We start from the raw sequence: 24,583 nt of genomic DNA, 5'->3' as shown, positions 1-24,583 counted from the left end.
ACTAATGTGATAACTAACTCTACGTGACTGAATCTGTCTAATACATCATATTATCTTCTCCATAGGCTAGTGTGTCATCTGTATCTATCTCTCTGCATGCTATCAGAATATATTTACTGTATATTGACATTCTGTAAACATCTTTATAAAGTTATGCAAAATCATTTTTTTGGTATTTTAGAAAGAGTAGCAAAAGATAGTCTGTTTTTAAAAACATATAGATTAAAGGATATTTGAGAGATTTGAGAGATTTAGTGGTGCATTTCAAAAGAGCAACTATAAGAAAAACTATAATATTGTTACAAAGTAAGGCGTTAACTTTTGACAGAAATGAACAATATCCTGTCAGGTACTGTAACTACACACTCCTACAGTAGGTGTAGATGTGTCACAGATGAGTTATACACAAACGGACAGTGAGATTCACTTTGTAATCTACTGAGCTACAGTATAATGTACACCAGTGAACATTCCATAAAAATGTTTTATGATATACTGTATCTTGTCATTTCCTTAGATCAGTGCAGTAAAGTACAGTGAAGGAATTATAAAACCATAGAAAACCATAGCAAAAGTGAAACAATTAAAGTAATAGTGCCAACATACCATGATACTATGTATATTTCCAATATTTGACTATAATAAGAGATTCCTTTTGAAAAGATACTTTTTTAAAACCATGTTTTTCCAAGAAAGACATTGCATGGAAGAAGATTTGGTGAGAATGCATCCTGTTATACTGTATGCAGTATAAATGGAATGGTTTGGTTGTAACAATTTTAATATTACAGCAGCTAAGTAATGTAATTCTTTGCATTTCTAGTTGTAGGTGGGTTTTACTGCCTCTGTAACCCAGGGTTTGCTGGAGTGAGGTGTGAGCAGGACATCGATGACTGTGTTAACCATGTGTGTGAAAACAATTCGACATGCTTGGATCTCCATTTGGTAAGACTCTTGCTCTTCACTGAAAAAATCTATGTACATGCTTTCCTGCCATAGATATATGTTTTTTTGCACAAATTAAGCACAATGTTTTAGTACATTCCTGTGTTGTTTTCATGCTTTTTCCAATCTTTTTTTTCAGATACATTTTACTCACAGTTGTTAATGAAAGGGATGTCACATTCTAACTATTGTTATAAGTTGTCAAGCAGTTTTTCTGCCTCCCCCTGATTTATGTTCTTCTCTTTTTATTTCAACACCCACTTTGATCCTTTATCTCGTTTTCATTCTCCTTCTTTATCGTATTTTTCTTTTTGTCCTTCTTCATTTCTACTATTTAAGTATCTGCCCATCTTTCTCCACCTCCTGGCAAATCTCTTCTTTCATTTCTTCCTCCAATAACTCCTTCATCTGCTCTTGAATTTATTGCCAAAGCATCCGGCTGGTTCTAAAGTATAAATGAATTGTTCTGGCCAAACATTTAACCCACAACTAAACAGTGGAAGATAATTTATATTAAGGACATTGGATCAGGTCTTGTTGAGTTTTTATTTTTAATTCTCAACAGTCTTAAAGGCATAAGAAAGGAAGCTTAATACTCATGCCCTTTTGGTCACAGATAACTAATAAATCCCCAAAACAATCCCATTTTCAGAGAAAAGTATTTTGTAATTTAAAGAGCAGTTTAAGTGGCATAAAGCCCATATATGGCACTAGAAATAGGAGATAGAAGAAAGATGAATCCACATCAACTTGTGTCTTCAGAGTTTAGAAAGCTCAACTGCATTTCTTAATCAAAAAGATTTTCAGAACTAATAAACTTCATGGCCCCTTGAAAACACTGAATGCTCTCCACTAATGAAACATATTATTGAGTAAAACTTTTGAAGTCTTCACAGAATTATAAATGTACATATTTAAATATAAAGTATATTTAGTATCTGTAACTCACAATTGCTTTGATGCAGAATGCATAATGTAAATAAACAATGCCGTTTTTTCATCTATTAAATTGTAAAGCATAATATAACCACAAAAATTTAAATCAAACACTTGAATAAGTGTGACCTTTACATAGATGAAATTCTAGTTAGTGCACTAATCACCTCTTTTACCCAATATTATAAATATTTAATCAGGTATTAATTATTTAATGCATAATAAAGGCAAACAAATTAATCTACAAAGGCATTTATCATGTTGACAGATTGCTGAAATATTGGCACCAATATTTAATATAAAAATTATATTGTATGTACTTAAAAAATATTTAAGGATATACTGTATGCATATCAGGCCTTGTGAATTTCTTGGTAGAATTTTGAAACATTCTGACTGACATGGTTTTGGTTAGAAACCTCAGGATGTCAACTACCTAACTCTGATGCAACTAAACAAAACAGACCGGAAATCTCTTAATGAAGTGGATGATTCTCCAACTGATGCTTGTGAAGGTGGTGCTCAATGTACTGTAAGCACAGCCATGTTTAATATTCAAAAATAGTCAAACACAAAAATCCACTCTAAACTGAAAAGCAATACTGGATACCCAGGCTATAATATGAACAGATCAGCTCTTCTCACATGGCTGTTTGTCTTCATGTGGGCATGCATTGAAAACCTGGGCAGTAATAAAATTAATAAAACAGATATGCACTTACTGTACTTAATGGTCCTGGAACATCAGTTATAGAAGACTATATGGTCTTCTATATATACAGTATAATATCTTAATAAAAATAATTGTTATATTATTATACTCTTTGTGGTCTCACAAACCACAAGCTAGGCCATCCCTGTATTAAAGTGTATTGCTGTAATGACTGCTACATTATCACCAGGGAGAATTTGCTACAATTAGGAATGATATTCAAGATAACACTTTAGCAATTTTATTTCAAAAAGATAAACTCTCTCCATCTGCATTTAAATATAATGGAATTGAGAAGGTAGTGATACCAAGGGGATTTAAAAGCTTTATACAGTAGTTGAAAAGGGAGGCCTGTTGGCTTTTTTGAATTAAAGGTCCTTTGGGTTTCAATAATGAATTAGACTTGAGACTATCTGATATGTCTAGACTGGTATGTTGATTGTATCAACTGTTAACAGTTTTAATGATACCACTGAATTTGCTGAATATACAGGGCATTCAATTTTAAAGTGATCATTTAAATGTTTGATTGTGGTGTTAATTAGTGCTTGGGCCATTGTAATGTTATACAAATGTGAAAAAAATGTTAATGTTAATTATGTTAATTAGGGCCGTGTGTAAGTTTTATGAACAGGTATCTTGCATAGAAACATCCTTTAATCATCAATACAGTGTATAATATATATATATATTAATACATATACATATAAATTCAATAAAAGTAAAAATATAATTTTATAAAACATAAAATAATATTATTATAAAACAATACCCTTTTTTTAAACAAGGTTTTTATGTGTGAGTGAAATAGTTTTCATTGAAATTTGGCCATTCAGATGGACTCCAGTAAAGAGAAATTAAAGATGAACCCCTCACGCTCAATATGTACTGTATATGGGTAACAGAGGCCCCACAGCTGATGCACCACATCATACAATATTAAAGATTTTCTCTAAAGCTATTAGTGCCATGTACACAGTATACTGTAATCCTTCTAGGGGCACACACCGTCACGATCGGAATCCCTCCCCTAAGGGCGTTCCGGCCCTTTCGGATTTTAGTTGATTTCATGCACCTGCTCCCTGTTTTGTCCGTCTGTATTTATGCCTGGCGCTCCCGCTATTCTGGGCTCAGCACTGGGAGACGGATGCCCGGAGGCCCGCCTAGCATCAAGTCGCCCTACGTCCGCAGCTTGAGGGCTTAGGCTTCAGCTCAGCGTCCTGACCTGCTGAGTCTGGGGCTCGGAGCGCCTGGCCTTGTTACTGTTTTTATCCTCCTGGTTCCCTGCTCCTGTCCCTGTTCCTGTTTCGGATCCCGTTGCGTTTTTAATCTTGTCTGTCTCGGATTGGATCTCCCGGTTACCTGGACTTTGGATTGCGCCCTGTTTTTCCCTTATGGACTCCCACTGGACTTGTCCGCCTGCGCCATGCCCCCTGAGCACCAGATCACTGCCATAACGCCCCCTGTCTGTCTTCCCATCCTGCTCCTGCTGTGTTTTCCTAGAAGTCTTTTTCCAGTCATTTCCAGATTATACCGTCTGCACGGGGTCCTAAACGACGCATTGTGACACACACATTTTTTAGTGTGATGTCAATATGCTTATTTTTTATTTTGAAAATATATTATATATTTCCATGTATCATTTTAAGATCTCCATTGTGGAATTTTCCAGTTGACATAGAAACTTTCCCTCACAGTGAATATTTGATAAATAATGCCAGTTGCAAAGAAGTCCAGGTTTTATTCAAATAAACAAATGTAAAAGTAATAAAAACAATAAAGATAATAAAACTTAGTGGGATTCAAATTCCAGGATTGTGCGACAGCATAATTTGTGGATCAAACAAGAAAACAAAATTATTGCAAAATCAATACTGAAAGCAAAATAAATAGAAATGTGCAAATTGTGAGTCAAAATGATTCTGTAGATTATCTTTTGTTTTGCCTGTAGCATGACCCTGGATTGCACAGATACAAATTGCATTTATTTCTTCATATGCCCAAGGTAAATGTCCTTTAGTAAACCCTTTTTATTTTGTGGAGAACATCTATAGTATGTCAGTTCTTCTTGCACATTGAATTTGCCACCTGTCACCTTGTTTGCCATAAAATATGTGCTTGCTTAATGATACACCTTTGCAAAAATTGCAGGTAGATTGACTGGAGTGTCCTGTTATATTATTTATGCAATTGTAATGCTGCTCATTAACATTTTAGCACTTTTCTTTGGTCATCAAACATGTTTTCAAGGTCTGACATTGGTTTATAGGAAAGGTAACAAGCTTTTTTCTGCAGTTTGAAAATATGATATTCAGCTTCACTAATCAGAAACAAAATAAGTAAGTTTTACTGAAAACAAATCAGAAATTGCTAACAATGGTCTTTTTCATTTCTTTTTTTAAACAAAAAAGATTGGCAAAGGAAGAAATAGAGGACTTAAAAAAAGACAGTAAAAGATGAAGATACTCTGGTGCAACACATAACACAAAGACTTAACAAAGTGATACAACAATGTGGAAAGTATGTGAAGATTCAGTAACTGGTGCCACCTCCTTGAGCAGCTATGACTTCAACTAGATGTTTCCAATAACTGTATATCAATTGTTTAGAAATGTTGGCCCATTCTTTACAAACCTGCTTCTATTCGATGATATTTGAGGATTTCCTTATATGAACAGCTCTCTTCAGGTCCTTCCATAACATTTAAATGGGGCTTTTATTTCTGTACTTTGACTTGGCAACTGCACAATGGAAAACATCTTCAGCCATTCTGTTGTTAAATGGCTTTTTTAGAATCATTGTTTTGATGCATGACCCACTTTCATCTCAGTTTCAGCACACAAATACTGAATTCAAGGTTCCCTCAATAATGGCAAGCCATCTGGGTCTTCACTTACAGTATTATTTCACATGCATTGATTCTTAATGATTCATATTTTTCAACTTCTTTAATTGATGCAATGAAATTGCATTTCAAAAATTCACATTGAACTGGTAAATATAAATCCCTTTGGTCATTTAAGAAAAGACCGATTTGATTAAACAAGCATATTAGTTCCTTGCACTTCTGAAGGGGGATTTTGACCATTCCTCAAAGAATTACATTTGGATCATTAATCATTTAATTCTGAGTACCAGGATGTCAGGTGGTGCTCGAGATCTCTGTTGAGAATGGTGTGGAGAACGCAGTTGCCTTTGGATTTGTGGTTGCCACCCAAGCCACTTGTCTCACAGCCCATTGCTGCACTGGAATCAGTCCAGTGAAGAGCAACTCCAGATGTTCTGGGGCTTAAAGTTACACTGACAATCTGAAAGAATTGAACCTTATTAGTCTAGAACACTATGAGGGGACGTGATAGCAGTATTCAAAATCCTCAGATTGGCTTAAGTGGCCTTTAATATTTCTGGAGGCTTCCACCGCACTTCCAAAGAGCATAATATTATTATAGATTTGTTGTTATTGGGTTATATTTAAAGACATATTTAATTGTGTGAATATAATATTATGTTTTCTGTTATGTTAGTTATGATTATTTATGACTTTGGTCTGAGCAATACTGTTATCATTACAGTATAACATTTTTAGAATTTAAGGAAAGCACATTATCCAATCTGTAACTCTGAAGCAAACATTCCTGGGTGACAAAATATTGAAGGTCAAAAGCTGAACAATTAACAGATATTTGTTTTGTAAGCTTATCATACCACAGACATTGCAACCTTAGCAGAAATTAAGGTAAATAAGTAACATATGTACAGTAAGCCACAGAAAACCAATATTCTGTAACTATGAATATCTTGGTCTTTGCAGTTCGTTAATAATTCGACCTTCATCCTACAGTATAGAAACTGAGTATGACAAGGTCTCTCATGGCAATCCTTCCAGGTTATTATTCACCCATTGGATTGTACTACAGAATAAAATACAAAGGTAATCTTTAAAATTATATTGGATATACAGTGTGAAAGGGGCTCAGAAATAACAGATCTGCTTTAGGCATAAAAGCAAAAAAAGATTTAGAAATGAATATGATTCATACCTTCTGATACACTGGAAAGTTTTCCTCTTTATATACATAAAAAATGTGTTTTATGATGGCTACCCTGAAGGAGATAAGGAATGATTCTTTCTTCTTTCTTCAAACAGAGTGAGGTATTGAAATCCCCTTAGAATCTCTGTGTTTACCACCTCGTTTTTTAAGCAAAATCTCAAACAGAGCTCAAGCTTATCGGGCAGAATTAGAGTCCCTGAAGGAGTTTTAGTAACCAAAATGAGATTATATTTTCTGAAGTCAGAGGTGGAGGATTGTTGTCTCCTGAAGGCCCTTTATTCAACACAGATGTCTGTAGTTGCTGTTGCTGTGTAAATAAAACTTGCTGTCTACACATTGTATATCAAATAGTCGATTTGTTAAACTGCAATGTATAGCACTAACACAGTATTTACAGCACTGCTTCAGCACCTCAGGATCAACCTGTCTTTATACTAAAGGAAAGTCAAATTTAATTGGTTCCTCTCAAACTAACAGAAACCAGACATTTATCTCACCTATAAAGATTAATGATTATAATGAAGTTGTTAACGACTAACAGGAGGACACACTGTACACAAAAGCAGTGTGCCATTCAGCTGTAGTGCACTCCTTCCTAGCCTTGCGCATACAGCTATAGTATTCTGCAGATCTGGAACATAAAATTTAAAGACAGGTTTCTCTCATTCCTGAAGTAAAACTGAAAGTTATAAGACACAATCTGCACCATAAAAGCTGTACTGTATGACACTGTTATTGTTAAAAAGCATTTGATTGTAACCAAAAACATTGAAACAATTTTTTTATATTATTGCATACAGGAAGAGTTGTTCACTCAGTGCCAGAAAATCCTATCACATGTTTACAGGTATTTGATTGAAACAAGCAAGCACAAATGTCAAACAATTTGTTTGTGTGTTTTCCTTTGCAGTGTGGAATTTACCTAACACTGCGATTGCTTTTTACCTGCATAAATCATTTCAGCCCCAAAGTACACATCAGGCTATCATAACATTGTTTTGCTCTGTATGAAGTCACAGTCTGTGTTGATTCAGTGGTGGGTGGATCAGTAATCCCCAGAACAGGGTTTCTGCTTAGTACCTGGGGATTATTTCAATTAAGAACCTGATTATCTGCCTCTGTATGTGTCATTTACACAGGATTTTTTTTCCTGGAAAAAATAATGGAAAAATAATATTTTTGGGTTATCATATGGATTTTAAAGTGTTCCCATAAACTTCTAAGTTTTGTTCATTTTGCTTTAAGATTTTATGAGGTCAATGTATTTTTTCAAAAAGTTTTCTGAGAACTGCTATTCCAGGAGAACAGGATTGGAAATCCACAATGTAAGTGAATTCTCCCAGGAGTTCCACTTGTTCTGTCATATTATCTTGAGTATTTCCGAGTGTGGGTGCCGGTATGCAAATAAAGATTTATTTAAGATTAAATAAATCTCAAGATTATATCTGGCTGTGTTACAAATTGAAGTATGTTCTGAAAAGCGATACTACAATGTTTCTAGCAGGATGGATAAAAAAATAAGTTTTGCTGGAAAATGGCCTCAGCAAAGACTGTATCAGCTCAGAGAATAGAGAATATAGTTGATTCTGTACTTATTCTGTTGCAGCGGTGTTTAAAGTTTTCTTTTTTTCTTTTCCACAGACCTACCAGTGTCTCTGTCTTCCTGGCTGGGAAGGAGAGTTCTGCCAGCGAGAAATGGATGAGTGTGCTTCTTACCCCTGCAAGAACAATGCATCCTGCACTGACCTCTTCAACAGCTACAGGTAAGGACTCCCGGACCTTATGAGTGATGTCTAGGCAGTAGCAACATGTAGCCTCTGTCCGCCCGCCATTAAGGTTATAGTGAAAAGGCAACCTTTACCATGGGCAAAGTGTTCTAGGTACTGACATGTATTTTCAGAAACAGCAGTGGTAATGAATTGCAGATGGTAAGTAAAACAAATTAATCAATCCAGGTCTCACAGCAGGTAGTGTAATGCGGAGCTGCAGTTCACTGGAGAAAAGCTGGTTTCTCTCTTCTACCAAATGTGCCCCCTCACTGAGATAGAAGCTTTGGGTTAAGAGTGGGGGATGGTCTATTCCAGGTCCCATTGCAAATCAGGACTGTGTTTCCACTGCCACCATGTGGAGTGAATTTCATGAAGCACATGGCATGGGCCTTTTAGAAAACATAATCCCAGATCAGAGCTTTAACCTCATGTGTCCTAGATATATCTGTATACCGTTTTATACTCAATGAACCAATTTCTAAGATGAGACACTTTGAAACTGTAATAACCTGTTAATCTTCCAGACTCTTTATGTAGTTTTATAAATCCATCTAACATTTTAAAATCTGATTTAAAGAGAAAAAAAAGTCATTCAAGCCAGGAAGTTTGAAAGGCGAAATGGAGACACCCAATGAAGAAAAGAACAGGAGGCACTGATACTATGCTTGTAGACTAATAGTAACATCATCCTGGTGTCATATTTTCATCTAGAGCTAAGCCTGGGATTCTATTTTGCACATTTTGATGATAATCTCTAAATCTTTGTTTTATATTTCTAAAGGTACTTACATTTATCAGACATCTTACTCTATGGTTTCAAATGTTTATTTTAAAAAGTATTTAACACAAATAATACTGCTTCCATTGAATAAAAAATAAAAAACATGTTTGTGTTGCATTGTTTGGAAAAATGAACAAAATATGATCTCATCAAAAAGCATAAATCACCAATGTTATTTTTTTTTTGCTTAAGCATTTTTTCTCTGTCGGTTTCTGTCAAGCATTGTCTGTATATTTGGATTGAATAGCTTTTACAGAACCGATACCTAACAGATTAGTATAGTATTACTGCACTGGGCAGATGTGCTTGTGCTTCAGCTGGCAATATTGAGCCAGTTAGAGATCTTTAGTGCCACTTATAGCAGGAAGGCAGCTGATGTAATAAAATTGTTGACAATACATGTTCTAGCACACTTTTCTAGGACAACACGTGAAGATTTCAATACTTCTGTTTCTCTTTTCTGAATGTGCCTCTACTCATCAAGAGTCAGATGTTCCCTCACTGAGACTTCCCTTTCCCTCAAGAACTCATGTACGGGAACTGTTTGTGGTGTAATATACTGTTGTAGCTGTTCCCGAAAGATCTTGTCTTGTACCTGTTCCATGCTTTTTAAACATTTGTAACACTGAAAATGTTTTTTTTAAAACAGAACCTTTGTGCGGTCTGCCGCAGCAAATGTTCAGAACATTTCAGATTCTCTCTGTTCCTAGCACATACTGTAGTTACAATGTTGATGCAATAGTTCATGCAATGCCGCATTCTCTATCCAGTAATTCATCATTTTTTACAGGTATCTGTAGAGTTGTACATCAAAACCCCCCCTCCCCTAGATAAATGGAGATATTTTAGCCTCAGTTTGCATGTTGTGAATCTGAAATGCACCAATTAGTTATTTGTACATCAAAGAACATTTGCTGTAATTGCTCAATTTAAATTATAATATAATTTGCTTTAAGAAAAAAAGTCATCCAGCATGAAATCCAGCATCTTTAGATATGAAAGGCAAATAGTTTGTACTTGGTATAGACAATACATAATCCTCTCAGAGTATTTTAAATTAATAATTATGTAGGAGATTGGGGCACTATTTTATTAATGTTAAAAATGTGCACAAGGAGAATGATTATTCAACACCAAAATGCCACTTCAAAAAATGAACTTTGAAAGTTTGTCTTTAACAAGGAATTCAGTGTTGCATCTGTGCTTTTTTTCTCAGCTGTACCTGTGCTCTGGGTTGGAAAGGGGAGGACTGCAACGATGATGTGAATGAATGTGAATCCAGCCCTTGCCTAAATGGTGCCACATGCATTGAATCTGCCCTGCCAGGAATATTTAAATGCATCTGCCCTCCATTCTTCACCGGCGACTTGTGTAAACAGCCCTACGATCCCTGTGACACACACTACAATCCATGCATGCACAACTCCACCTGCTTGACACAGATCAACGGGACTGCAATCTGCATCTGTCATGAGGGTATGGGAAAATACAGGGTCTGATTAATGAAAATTTGCAGTTCAATGAAAGGCTCACTGCGTTTCATTTTTCCACATTGACGACTTCATATGAAAGTTCACTGTGTTCACACTGAATACTGTGTTTGCCATACTGTGTTTGTAGAAGAAAAAGTACATATCAAATCAAAAAGTAGAAGTGATAACCATACTATTTAAAAAAATATAGGGCTAGAAAAATAACACAATCAACTGATTTTAATACAAATCAAAAAAGAAAGGGAAAAAATACATTTAATGACCATGCTGAGCAATGCTATCCATGTAATTTCGTTTTTTTTTTCAGCCTTTTTTAAAAAATGTTGCAGAAGACTTAGCTGTTACTTAGCTTTTCTCATAATGCACAATAATTTGATTAATTTCCAACCTGGAGAAGGAAGGTGTTCAGGCTGATCACCTGCTCCCTTGCTAGAATGCAACCTGTGCTATTTAAAAAATATACTATCTACAGTATGTAATACTTTGTAGAAATGTTATCAATAAACTTTCATCCTTAATCTCTGGATTAATAGGAAATAGTGTAATTCATATCTTTATAGTATTTTAGTTTTTCTGCACATGACAATAAATAATTGCAGGTGATGCACTGTCAGTTTCCATGGGTCCACTTCATTCTGATCACCCAATGCCTTTATTATCTAAAAATGTTTTTAAAAAAGTTTTAGTTTAATTCCATACAATAGTCAATACAAATTGGAGTAAAAAGCAATTAACCATAGCTTAATTAAGATGAGATAAACCCAGCTATAAGAAAAAAAAACATATGCCCTGATGACTAGTCAGATATATACAGTAAATCAGCAACCTTAATTTAAAAATTTAAAACCCATATGGAGTTAACTTATATATATTATATATATATATTGATTCTGAACATGTGTCCCTTTATAAGACCAAATGGAATAACTTAACTTAAGTAAAATATTGCTTATTAAAATGCATAGCACTGTCTTATGTTTTACCTTTAATACATAATCAAGAATCCAATGTAGATTTTTGATTTAAAGCAAACATTTGAATACAATTGCTAAGGAAGAAAATTGATTTAAGTGAATGCTTTATTGTGGTGTAACTGGTAAGTTTCTGCTTGGGAGAAAAAGAAAGGAAAATGTAAAAGTTATAAATAGAGAGGTCTGGCAAGATGTTAAAGGCTTTCCTCCCAGAGGAATCAGAAATCAGTTGCTGCTGCAGTTTGCTGCTATTGCACACGATTCTAGACATCAGGATGCGTAGGTTTGGATGTCTCTGTTCTGCATATTCTCCTCTTCTGACTCACAGATCTGCCCTCTCCCATAGAATTCACCACCGAGGGTGAGAATCAGGATCACGCTGAGATTACACAACTCTGGGCTGGATTCTGTTCCAATTCCACAGAAGCGTGATTTATACTCATAAGTAGGAGGATTTTTAAAGAATTCAGTAGCTTCCATATTATTCCTGGATCTAATTAAATAAGGTTTTGTTGGCTCCAACCAAAGTATAGTTCCAAAGATTTACAGCTTTAGGCTTATCTCTATAATCCCCCTTTTACTTGCATAGTAAATGTTATAAAGATTAACCGTTTGCAAAATCAACATTACTTCTTTGCATCATCTTTGCTAATTTATTGTGCAAGACATATTATGTATTAATTACTGTGATACACTGACAGTCACAAGTGATACTGGAATGTGCTGAGTACAATCTGCAACGGCAAAATACAATTTGAGGGGATGGCTCACACTTAAATTCCAGGTTTTGTGTAGAAAAAAAATCAAATAAAATAATTATTTGACTACTCTTTTATCGGTAATACAGCTACATCTCCTAAAAGTCTATTGTCAGACATACAGTACACACACATACCAATGCATGCTGTACTATATACAGTATATATTCATGCTGGGTTACAAGAGGACTTTCCTTTGCAAATTGTACAGTTAAAATTAAAACAATAATATTAACAGCGAAAAATATACAGGTAATTGAAAGTATTTGTTTAATGGACTTCAGTCATATAGTCAGAATAATTTTGTTTATTAAAAATATTATTTTTTAATAAAGTAGATTGTGCCGGGATAATTCCCTCCGTATGATTTAAGAACATTTGTAATGCTTGCAGATTGCATTTTTTGTGTGATTAGACGATAGTACTGGACATTTCATTACATATCACCCATTTATTTACAAAGAAAACAGAAATAAAAAAAAGAATTCACAGAAAGAAAAAAAGAAGCAGAAACTAGTCTATTTTAGAAGGCTTAAGACCCTAGATACACTGACAACACATTTAGAGAGTTGCTGTTCTCGAGAGTTGCTGGTTCTATTAACTGCATTTGTACTAAACAACAAGTTAGGAAATTCCCCAAAACTCCATACCACATGCATTTTATAGATAAATCAAAAATCACTGCAGTGAATTAGCACATTTTCAATTACTACTATCAGCTAGACCTGATCCTGGGGAGAATACTATTGAAATGCAATTAATTTTAATGAAATTCCTGTTTCTTTTCTCATTTATGTTAAATTGGCCCCCTGAATCTCTGTGTTCAGGGCAAGTTCATTAATTCTTTTTTTTCTTTAACTGAGACTCTTTCCTGTACTGCATGACTATTTAAATCTGCAATGAATTACATTTTCTTGAGTCAAGATGCAGAGATTAGAGACTGTTACAGCCTATCTTACTTTAAATTTGCACCTAGGTGAATGACTTTCTGTGCTGTTTACAAAATTCTAACTGAATTGGAGAGTTCTCCACTTCTATATAATTAACATATTTTAAATGAATAAAAAGGAAAATGATATGTTGTAGTGTATTAGTGTATTTGCTGTGATATAATAAATGTCAGAAACAATAGCTTGCATCAGAGATGCAAATGAGAATTGAATATAGATCGCTTTTTAATTTTTTGGACTTCCAATCTGAGGACTCTCAAGGGTTATATTTGTGCCATTTATTCATAGAGACCGTCATGCACAGTAAGAATATTTCAAGCTTCCTTGTATAGATAAATTTGCTTTATTCAAATCAAAGATTGCTGGTGTTATGGTTCTGTATTAAGTATTATACAGTACATAGTTAGAAAGCTATGTTCTTAATACAAACATAGAATTAATTAGTTTTTACTTAATTCGGATTAATAAAAAATGTATGTAATGTCTTAGGGGATTGGAGTTTCAATTTTAGTACTCCTATGTAAGTATAAATATATATTGAGTGCTTGCACCCAAGGGATGCTGGAAAACCAGTCTGCCTGATGTTGTTATTAATTCTGTTGCCTAGTTTCTCCCCAAACAACGCAAATTAACCTCTTAGATGAAATGATTTGTCTAACTATGTAAAAGTGTCATACACTCTTTTATAGTGTAGCCCTCAATAGAAAATATTAATCTCAGATATGAAAATATTCTAATATGAAATATATCAGTCCCAGTAGCCTGAGCACAGGATAAGACACTTGTAAAGCTATGATGCTAATTTACACCAAACAGGCAGAGGGAACTAAGCTGGTCTGCACCGGGACATAGTGTCAGTCACAGTTGCATGAACATGGCATGAAGTTGGTCAGGTGCCCTGAGCCTTAAGTTACCCCCAGTGTGCAATTATCTCAGCATTATCACAGCCTTTAGTTTTGCTGTTCTGCTCCTGAGATGGTCACTTACAGTAAGTTTTGTTTTCAGGTGCAACAGATGGAAAACAGCAAACAGATTCTTTTTAAATTTCGCATTCATCAATGCACCTGAAGAAGCATCTGAAGACACCCCATACTTGCCCCCTCTTCAGATATCGTAATAATTGTACATTCAGAAATACTGAGGGAAAACATCACCTGGATCCTCAGCATTTGTACTATCTGTATGCCTCACTTCATCTTTAAACTTTTAAAAAGCAAACTGTACCTCATTTATATTCTTTCAGAGAATGTTCCAGTTCATTTCTTTAATAATTCAAGACATACTCTGATTAATATGGCGTAATCTCCTTTATTGCCTTTAACCTTTCTAGTTGTGTAATAATAGAATGCTTTTTAGCCTGATGTTCCACTACAAAACCAGAAATCAGCCTCATTATTATAATTCCAGGGGCAGTAATCTAGCTGCAATTATTTAATCTTAAAAACACAATTGTTATAAAGAAATTGTAAAATTGTACTGTATGTTCTGGCACACTTTGTATGTTATTATTTATGTTTATACAATCCTGTACAGTATGTCGTCTAGATGGGGAGTCGCATTCTCTCTCGTCCGCTACAGAAACCAGGATAAGCTCTGGATTGATGATCCACTGTGGCTCTGTTATGGACATTCCCTTAACATACGGTACCTTAATTATATTGTGCATGTTTATCTTCAATGAAAAGAGAAGTCTTTCCTATAACCTACTGTATATATAGTACAACAGCAACTCTTTTTCCTTGTGTTTCGTATATCCTGTGTAAGGTACTTCACACAGATGATAACAGCTACTGTAGCTGTGCCTCAGGGACATATCAGTCCTCAGCAGGCAATGATGCAATGACTGTGCTTACATTCTTGTACATATCTTGTTTTATTACATTATTCAAGAAAATTCTAGACCTGGGCATTCCTGAAGTAGTTTATTTAATGGTGCTAAGAAGAAGAACAGATAAAGGACATAAAAATGAGACAGATAAGATAATATAATTCAGGAGAACATACAGTATTAAGACACCAGTGGATATAGATAATCTATGTGTTATTGCTGGTTCCAATCCAGGCTGTCACTAGGAAATTGTGACCTATTGTATAAGGTGGGGTGCAGGTGACTTCAACAGTGAGAGCTGTGTCACTTTTCTGTTTGACAATAAGTATTTTCTGTATGAAAATAAGTAAATAGCTATAGAATGCTCAAAATTATCTCTATCCATGGGCAGATGTGGGAATGTAGCAATTACTTCCATTGAATAGTACTTTATTTTTGTAACACTAAAAAGGTGGGATGATTTAAGAGATTACGGGTTTTGTGTTTATTTGTTTAAATCTGAAAAGAAGGAACAAGTATCTTGTTAAAAATTATAACCGTATTTGCTAAATATATTTATATAGCATTGGTTACATAACATTATTCATTTATTATGTTCTCTTGGCATTATAAGGTATTACTAGTTTTTATGACTTATAAGTGGTTTTGTTGTCTGTGGTGTTATGTTTCAGTTGCATCACTGTTGTGGATACTGCACTACTGCATTATCTGGTTTGGATTTCTCTGCTGGTGCAACTTCCTTACATACACTTCTGAATCACATCTGCATTGTAAAATGTCAAAAGATCTGAGTAGTTATAAGTAGTTATAGTAGTTATATAAAGTAGTTATAACTGCTTTAAACCGTACACCATTGAAGGTTCTTAGATCTTTTCAAATGGTTTATCAGTAACACAAAACATATTTTATATCCTCAAACATATAAAGTTGTTTAGTGTTCAATTAAATTTACCTGAATTTGTTTTATTGACATTGTGCATTAAATGTAATGCTGTTTATTGGGAAAGAGAGAACACTGATAAAAAAAGTCATATTCATTAAAAGGATTTGCAAATTCTAGCTTGTAAAGTATAATGGGCCTTTTCATATTCACAGATTCTTCTTAACTAAAATGGGATTTTAATCTAAAAATGGGAATTATACGATATATATATATATCAGCTCACATTTTCCTTAATTGTTTCAAGGGGAAGGAGTTTATTACATATATAGGCAGAAATGTCAATATCCCATTGTATCACGGTTTCTGTAGTGTGCTGAAAGCACATGAATTCTCCTCACAATGCTCAAGGGTATAATAGCAGTGCCCATCACAAGGATCTGAACACGTCATATAAAAGAATAGTTTAATAAGAAATATGGGGATGATACAATTCACAATTTTCACAACCCACAATTTGTTGGCAATAGTTTATATTTGAATATTAAGAAACTCTGTCTTAGATATTAAAACATGTTGGGTGTGGTCCTAAAATGTTCTCTATGGTCCTCACTAAATTCATCTTCCCTAATTTCAGATTAAGGTAAGGTAAGGTAAGAGATTCCCTTATCTGCATTGTTTTCTATGTAGTAAGCCGTTCTCAATCCAAAGACATTCAACACATTGAAATCCTACTGCCTGTATTTTGTGTATTCATATTTTATTAGGAACTTTATTAAATGGATCAATTCATTCAATAAAATAAACCCAAATAAAATATAAAACATAAAGACATCACCAAAGAATTGAAAAGAGCCATTAGCCAATTCTAAAATAATTCATTAATTTATTAGTGTTATATTTATATCAAATACAATATCATAAATATATATTAAAACTATTGGTACATTTAAACACATTGTTCCATGGCAGGATGGTGATATTGATCTTTTATTATTAAAAAAATAAACTAAAATTATCACTTGGCAACAGCATTTCCACATGAGCTTAATGAGGAGTTGGATCTCTGCCTTTTTCTCTAATTAGTGTGGATCATACAGTAGCATTTATAGAGCATTCTTCAAAAATATTTGAACTAATGAGTAATGTTATAAAATATAAATATTAATTGGTAATAAGGCTAATTAAAAATTAATTGTTAAGATTTTAAATGTCTTTTTGTTTAACTTAAATTGACTTCAAATGAAATGATCAGAATAATCTGTATTTTCTTAACAATCAACTACACACAGATAACTCCATACTACTCCTGAGCTTTGTTGATGAAATAACACCTTGTTTTTCTTTTTGGTATCATTTTTATCTGAAGAGAAAAGATGAAGATAAAAAATGTTTAGGTTCCAACTTGTCTGCATCCATTACTGCTGTGGCAGAGCTCTAATACTTTAGTTAAGCAAAACCTAACTCTTCTTAAATCTATCTCTAGAATCCTGTTACCATACAAGTTGTACTGTTTTGTTTTGAGCATGTTAATTTTAACAGCTCCACAGGAGTTATGTATTGATATACTGCTAAACTGAAACTGCCTAATCATAATTACCTCAGATATAATGACTATGCACGCACAACATCTAAATTTAAAATGCATTTTAAACTCTGAATTGTGAGTCTACAGTATGTGCAGCCGGATATAAGGCTTGTGTTCGATGCCCTGCATGAATCATTTACAGTGCCCACAATGCGAGTGATATAACTAACTGATGTATACAATTGGCCTGAGGGTTTTTGGGGTGGGAAAAGTCATAATTGGAATCCCTGTCTTCTAGTGACTGTGGCTTACTGGGAGCCTGGTGGAAGTGAACTACAGTACATTTGTACTCAGGCTCTTAGTCCCCAGTTCTCTCCCCTCAGGCTGATACTCAAATTCAAATTTTTTCTGATCTGTTTTACAGTGAAGAAAGCAGTACCTGGCAGTGGACTATTCCAAATTGTCTGGGTTTTTTTTTCCAATCCAAAAATGAAAAAAAAAAAGCATTGTAGTGCTTTCTTTTCAAACAAAAGTTCCTGTTCTGCTGGTCTGAGATTATATTGCATTCCTAATGTGCCGAGACTCGATTTGAGATCATCCTAAGCTCCAGTTTTGACAACAAGCGATTTGATTTTAAAGAGCTTTGGTTAAAGGCATTTTGCTAGAAGTGCTGTGCAAGTTTTGGAACCTTCTTTTCTAAACTGCTTGGAATGTAGCAAAAGTTATTTTTTCTTTCACATATTGAGTTAAAGGGGTGTCCTTTGGTGATATATATATACTGTACAGTAGGTGCCACTAAACATCTGAAAATAATAATAAAATATGCTGAGTATATTTCTTTTTTTTGAAATATGATATAGCTTTCTACTGTTTACCATGTTATGTTTGGGATGCTAAATACTGCTATAGTCATACAGTCAATATAAATTCTGTCTTCTGGGAGTTTTCATGCTTTGTTACAAGTATAATGATCTGAAGGACCTATTTGTGAGCTTTAGGGTAAAACATTTGTTGGTTTTAGGATTTTTTAAGAACTCAAGTCTGCAAAACTGGTGAAAGGAATGAAGAACAAAGTGCATATTTATTAACTTCAGTAGACAATAAGAACCTTTTAAAATATCACACTATGAACTAAATCAGATCATTTTGATTAGGTATTGATTATCAATTTGCTACTTAAGCATGAATGACTTGTTTCAGGAAACATGAAAACCAATTGCATTTAAATGTGCCTTTTAGTGTGGTACTTAAATAACTAAATAACGGTATTACTGTAATGACTGTGCTGTGCCTTGCAGCAAGACTTGGTGTTTTTTAAGCTTTTAATTAATGTGCAGTTTGTTTCTTTTTGGTTAAGATTATGCATAATTAGAAAAGACTCATGAAGTAATACATTAACATACTGAACTGGAAAGTAAATGATTAGACAAATTAATTGAAATGTTTCAATTGTCTAAATTTTTTTCTAAAAATCAAAAAATATATATTTTGTCTCCTAAAAAGAGCAAATATTGGTTCATTTGGCATCCCTGAGTTTAATTTGTGATAATAAAATTATAACATTGTATTTAACAGCTGTTCACCTAAGAAAAGTTCTGACATGTTTGCTGTGCTGTTTCTATATAAGGGTTGTTAATTTAGATTTTTGGCATAGAATGTAAATTTACCAAAGATTAAACTTTGCTTCAATATAAACCTTGTGTTTGAAAATATTACTCTTTGCCCAATGCATGAATAATTAAAAAACAACAGTGGGAAAGGGTCATAAGACAATCACAGAAACATTTGTTTTATAATTTGTAATAAGAATAAAATCCAGCTTCAGTAATTTACCACGTTTTTCAGATTGCTGAAACTCTTTTAATGTATTATAAATTACTTTAATTGCTTTTACTTAACTCAAGCCTATTTGAAATATTAATTATGTAACCTATTTTTGTCTACATTGACTCATCTGAATGAGGGATCATCTAAGCATCACAAGGAACAGGTGTCCAGTGCCATTAAAAAATAGGTTTCGTTGAACTCAAAGGTTCAATGCTTTATTGAATGAGCAGGTACAGCAGATCATCAATGATGCCGTTTTACAGGATCTTATAATTAGAAGAAACGTTTCTCATCTTAGTTAAAGCATAAGTGATTAAGTCACTTGCCACTAACTCTGTCTCCATGACATTAACATGACCAGTAATGTTAATGGATAGTACTCAAGTGTTGCTACAGTAGGACACAACAGGAACACAATACAAATTTTTTGTGTTCCCCATCCTTTGCTATTAAGCTGAATGTCTTCAAAATAAACCTTTAGACAAAAGCCTTTTTTGTTCTAATGCTTTATTATTTTTTTAATGCTTTGAGGAAAGAGAGTGCATGTGGGAGCTGGAAGAAAAGACGTACTGCAGAAGCCACTAGTTCCATTAACACGGCACCACCAGTGCCTCTGTTATCATTGATCCTGGCGTTTTCAGCTCGTGGTGGAACTCACTGATCCATGCCCATCTCATCTATCTTTCAGGATTTGAAGGTATTCACTGTGAAATTGACACCAACGAGTGCAGCTCTGGCCCTTGCCAGAATCAGGGCCATTGTCTGGATGGGGTCAGTAGCTACAGGTAAAGACTGATGGGGTGAATCGTCCCACATCTTCTTTTTCTCTTACAATATACTTCAAGGATTAAATATGGATTAAAAATGATTAAAAATAAGATGAGCTGCTGTACATCAAAATATACGGCAGGCACAACTTGGATTATTTGATAAATATTTTGTTATTTTATTACACTATAAGCAATGTGTGGAGTTAAGTAGTTTATTTTGTTTTTTAAGAATAATAACATGGTAGATTATTGTTACAGGGCAGAGTACAAAAACAGTGGTACAAAGATGAACAGCTATTTGTTTGTTCTGGAAAAGGAGAATTAAAAATATCATATTATCCCTCAGGAGCCAGCAAAGGAGAGCTTTTCCATTGATTTGAAACCGCTGTTGAGGGATCAGTGATAGGCAAAATTGTTTCAGTTCATCTGTGCTTATTTCTTTATTCTGGCGAAACATGTAAGAGCTTGTCTTAATGATGCATGCATGCTTTGAAGTCTCCTTTCTGCCTTAAAGAAAGGGCAACTGACAATCATTTCATTGAAAATAGGACACTTTAAGCAGAAAAAAAAAGATCTGTGTTTGAAAAGACTGTGTGCTCATTCAGGATGTAGAACTCTAATGGAGGTGGGGGTTGCTTATTCTTACAAACACTGAATGCAGATCTGATGTTGAAAACATTATTAGCAGTATTCAGACATATCTTAGATGTGTCATTTCGTCAGATTGCTTACTATTAATTACCAGATAGGCAACAAAATTGAAAGTGGGAAACTTATTTGGGGGATTATGAAGACCATGTCTTTGACAGACATAGAAGACCAAATGTCCATTTAAATGCTTTTTAATGATTAAAATTGATTCAAGTCTGATTACAGTGTTCCAGCACAAGGAGAACAATTGATAAGCTTTTCTATTTTACATGGATAACAATTTTCATTGTATATAAAATGCAATTTTATTTTTTTGTTCTGATTAGCTGTGAGTGTAAGCCTGGGTTTTCTGGCTCTCATTGTGAGGAGGACATCAATGAATGTGCCTCAGTCCCTTGCAAAAACAAAGGGACATGCCAAGATCTTATAAACAGGTGTGTATATTTCATATTTTACTATACTTTTATTATTTTTCACAAACGAAATATATGAATCAATAGAGAACACTTGTTTGTGATTTACTAACAACATTAAAAAAATTAAAGCCCTCTTTGGATGTTCTGACTTTCTTTTCAGGAGGGCCTTGGCTTATATTGTGGATTTATTATTTTCATTTTTTAAGCTGTTACATTAAACCACATTATTAACATGTTACACTACATATAAGCTATATTATAAATATCATGTGCTGGTTAAGACACAGTGGTGGTGATGATTTTGTTATTTTGTTATTTCATATATTTGTTAGTTATTTTGCAGGAATTTATGTTCCTGTTTGTAATTCCATTAGTTTCAGTTTACTAGTTTTCAGATTCTCTTTTTTGGTTAATATAAGCCCCAGGGTTTCTCTATTTAGCTGGACAGATGGGCTAATAAGTCCCTAAGGGCAATTTTAGATGTAAATGATTTGTCTCCAGTTTGTCTTCTGTCGCGAGTCAGCAACCACACACTTTTCCGAAGGAGCTCCCTGGTGTTCTGGGTCAGGGAGCTTGTGTCAGGCCTGCCTGGAATGAAGATGGGCAAGCCCTCTCCCTCTCCAGTCATGAGTACATGAATGAGTCCAGCTTTTTATTTGCAAGACCCCTATTTTACCCATTTTTATGGTGAATGCAGCAGCCACGTAGTAGCCAGTCTGTTCTAATTAATTTGGATTCTTTCTTCTAAAAATATTATCATTTAAAATCATTTTCACCACTCACTCTCTTCAGAAGGGTGCACTGTCTCACCCACTTCAGGAACTGATGTACTGTAATGATGCATGTTTCTTCTCTTACTTGGGAAAAGGTCTTGTTTTATTCTTCCACAACTTCTTCCCTGTGTTAAACTCATAAGTATTCTGTAAAATTGAACCTAACATATCTAAGGATCAACTGAGAATTACCTAGACTGGCTTTCATGTTGCAGCTCTCCTAAAAAGTAGATATTCTCTGAAATGGGCTTGGAAATAAATTATTGTGTATTAATGTAATACTTGTATAAAGTATTAATGTGAAATGTGAAATAAGATGAATCATCAAAAGTGATCTGTTTAATAGCCAAACAAAATACAGTATAAAGCTTATTATTTGGCTGTTCACTAAAAAAGAATGTGAATGTGAGCTCATTTGAGGAAAATAATTACAAAGACCTAGATATTAACTTAACTAGCTGAAATTAGGGGGTGACATGCAATGATTGATTTTATAGTGTTTTTGAGAGCTGTATTAGTCTAAGTTAAACTGTTTCTTATTTTGCCAATATTACATTAATCATGTTGTCCAAAATGTTTAAAAACATAACATAATGTTTACCTGGATACTTCTAATTTTTGAGTTTGTCGCTTAATAGTTTTCAATGCCTGTAAATCTATATACAATACATATCTTGTGGTAACATTTAATAGTCTACTGTCTTAAATATATTGTGGGTTCAATATAACAAAAGTTGTTCTTCCCTTGTAACAAAAAATCATTAGTGAAAGCTACATATTCATGTGGTAGTACAGCCTACAAAAGGTTTGTAGTCAAATAACAGTACCTGAAGGAACAGGCATGTGTTGAGCACAGGGAGAGTTATGCCCAGTTATACCCAGATGTTGAGCTGAACAGTGTCGTTTACGATCTGTAGCTGTGTGAAGAAGTGTGAGCCTTTAGGCTCAAAAAAGATGAGGCTTTGAAGAATTTGTCTGATGTCTTTTTTTTAATGTTGAAATCAGAAATTCCTTCAAATATGTAGCATGCCTCAAATATCACATTTGGTAGGCATGCACAGAGATTGTATACTACAATTTTAAGGATTTTTCTTTTTCTACTATGGTAACCAAATTGATAGTTAATGCTGCAATTATTCACTACAATCAATTGTAAAATACGAATGGATACAATTATTGGATTCATTGGACTTTAGGATAACTGTGAGCAGGCATGGGCTGACATATTATGCTTCATTTTCCCCCATTTATTTTTTTCTGACTTCCTGACTTCCTAAAAGACAAGAAGATACAACTCAAGGTTTCTGCTGGACAGTGAAATTTTAATGTAACATAAATCATATTTGTGGTACCAGTAATTTTTCCTTGTGAATTTTGAATCAACTGTTAAAACGGTTCATGTTTTTTTTGTCTTGTGCACATTGGAGCCATTCACTTTCATTGATACTGTGAGTCCACTGACACTCACAGAAGTTACTTTGGCCACGTTTAACCCAACACTCGGCCTGTTTTGTGCTTCTATATTGGGCATTCCAGTCAAAGTGTGCCTTGAGTTGGTGATGTATAGACCTGCTTTCTGAAAGTGTAGTTGTACTAGCTGGGACAAAAAGAGCGTGCAGTTTATATGTAATTCTGGAAAAATAAAAAAAAACATGAAGTTACTGCTTACTGTTATGCTGCAGCTTCTTTCATGTTAAAGTCAAAAAGTTGATCTTCATCTGTACTGCTATTTCTATATTTTCTTGAGAATACATCTGATTTAGTAGACTGAGAAAAATGTGTATGTCACGGTGTTGTGTTCATGCAAAGCTGTTTCTCCCATTGGCATTTTTCGTAACTCTGCAGGAATATAGGATTTAAAGTGATAAGTAATGATTTGGACTGTGGTAGCATCTCATAATCAGCATCATGTAGACTGTTTCTTTTTAAATCCTTCTGTGGTCTGCTTCAATCTTCAGGTTCCGCTGTGATTGTACACCTGGGTACTTTGGATCTCTCTGTGAGTTAGACGTCAATGAGTGTGAGGCATCGCCGTGCCTGCATGAAGGCAGCTGCATCAACATGCCTGGAGGCTTCCAGTGTGTTTGTCTCCCCGGATTCTCAGGTACATCCTCTTAGCCGGATGTAAAAAAACCAATGAGCTGTGCACAAGCTATTGCTCGTCATGTTAGCAGCACAACTGTCACTATTGCTGCAGGGCCTTTCTTGCAAAGAACACACAGCAGTCATCTGAGGTACAGGATAAAAAAAATCAATATTTGTGCAATAATCTCTTTGATCAAATCCATGCTAAATACCTTATTCCTTTATTTACATTCTCTTTGATTTATGACCTCTCTCATTATATAGTAAGTCTGTTAAAAGAATGTAAGTCTTCTTTCTGTTTGAAATGCTACAGACCATACTGTTCCAGCCAGATCTCAGAGATACTGCTTTAGTCTTTCTTTTTTATTTGTTTCCACTACTTTCTTTCCTCTATCTTTTTTTTCAGTTTTGTACTGGTTATGGTTAAGAACATCTAATCTTGATTCCTGTCAAGCTGT

General features: G+C 34.3%; 1 protein-coding gene across 1 annotated transcript in view; it reads left to right on the top strand.

The window, feature by feature from the left end:
* Positions 1-24,583, top strand: part of eys (EGF-like photoreceptor maintenance factor) — a 341,768-nt gene that overhangs the window by 90,397 nt on the left and 226,788 nt on the right. The window contains exons 22-27 of the mRNA XM_088934016.1: positions 824-945; positions 8,287-8,408; positions 10,412-10,671; positions 20,119-20,215; positions 21,178-21,285; positions 23,999-24,144. Of these exons, the coding sequence (XP_088790142.1) occupies positions 824-945; positions 8,287-8,408; positions 10,412-10,671; positions 20,119-20,215; positions 21,178-21,285; positions 23,999-24,144 (855 nt within the window). The remainder of the gene's footprint in view (positions 1-823; positions 946-8,286; positions 8,409-10,411; positions 10,672-20,118; positions 20,216-21,177; positions 21,286-23,998; positions 24,145-24,583) is intronic.

The sequence above is a fragment of the Atractosteus spatula genome, chromosome 15 (genome assembly GCF_055471065.1).
Source record: "Atractosteus spatula isolate fAtrSpa1 chromosome 15, fAtrSpa1.hap1, whole genome shotgun sequence".
NCBI lineage: Eukaryota > Metazoa > Chordata > Actinopteri > Semionotiformes > Lepisosteidae > Atractosteus > Atractosteus spatula.
Note: the sequence above shows the minus strand (reverse complement) of the source record. Positions and strands in the feature narration are given on the sequence as shown.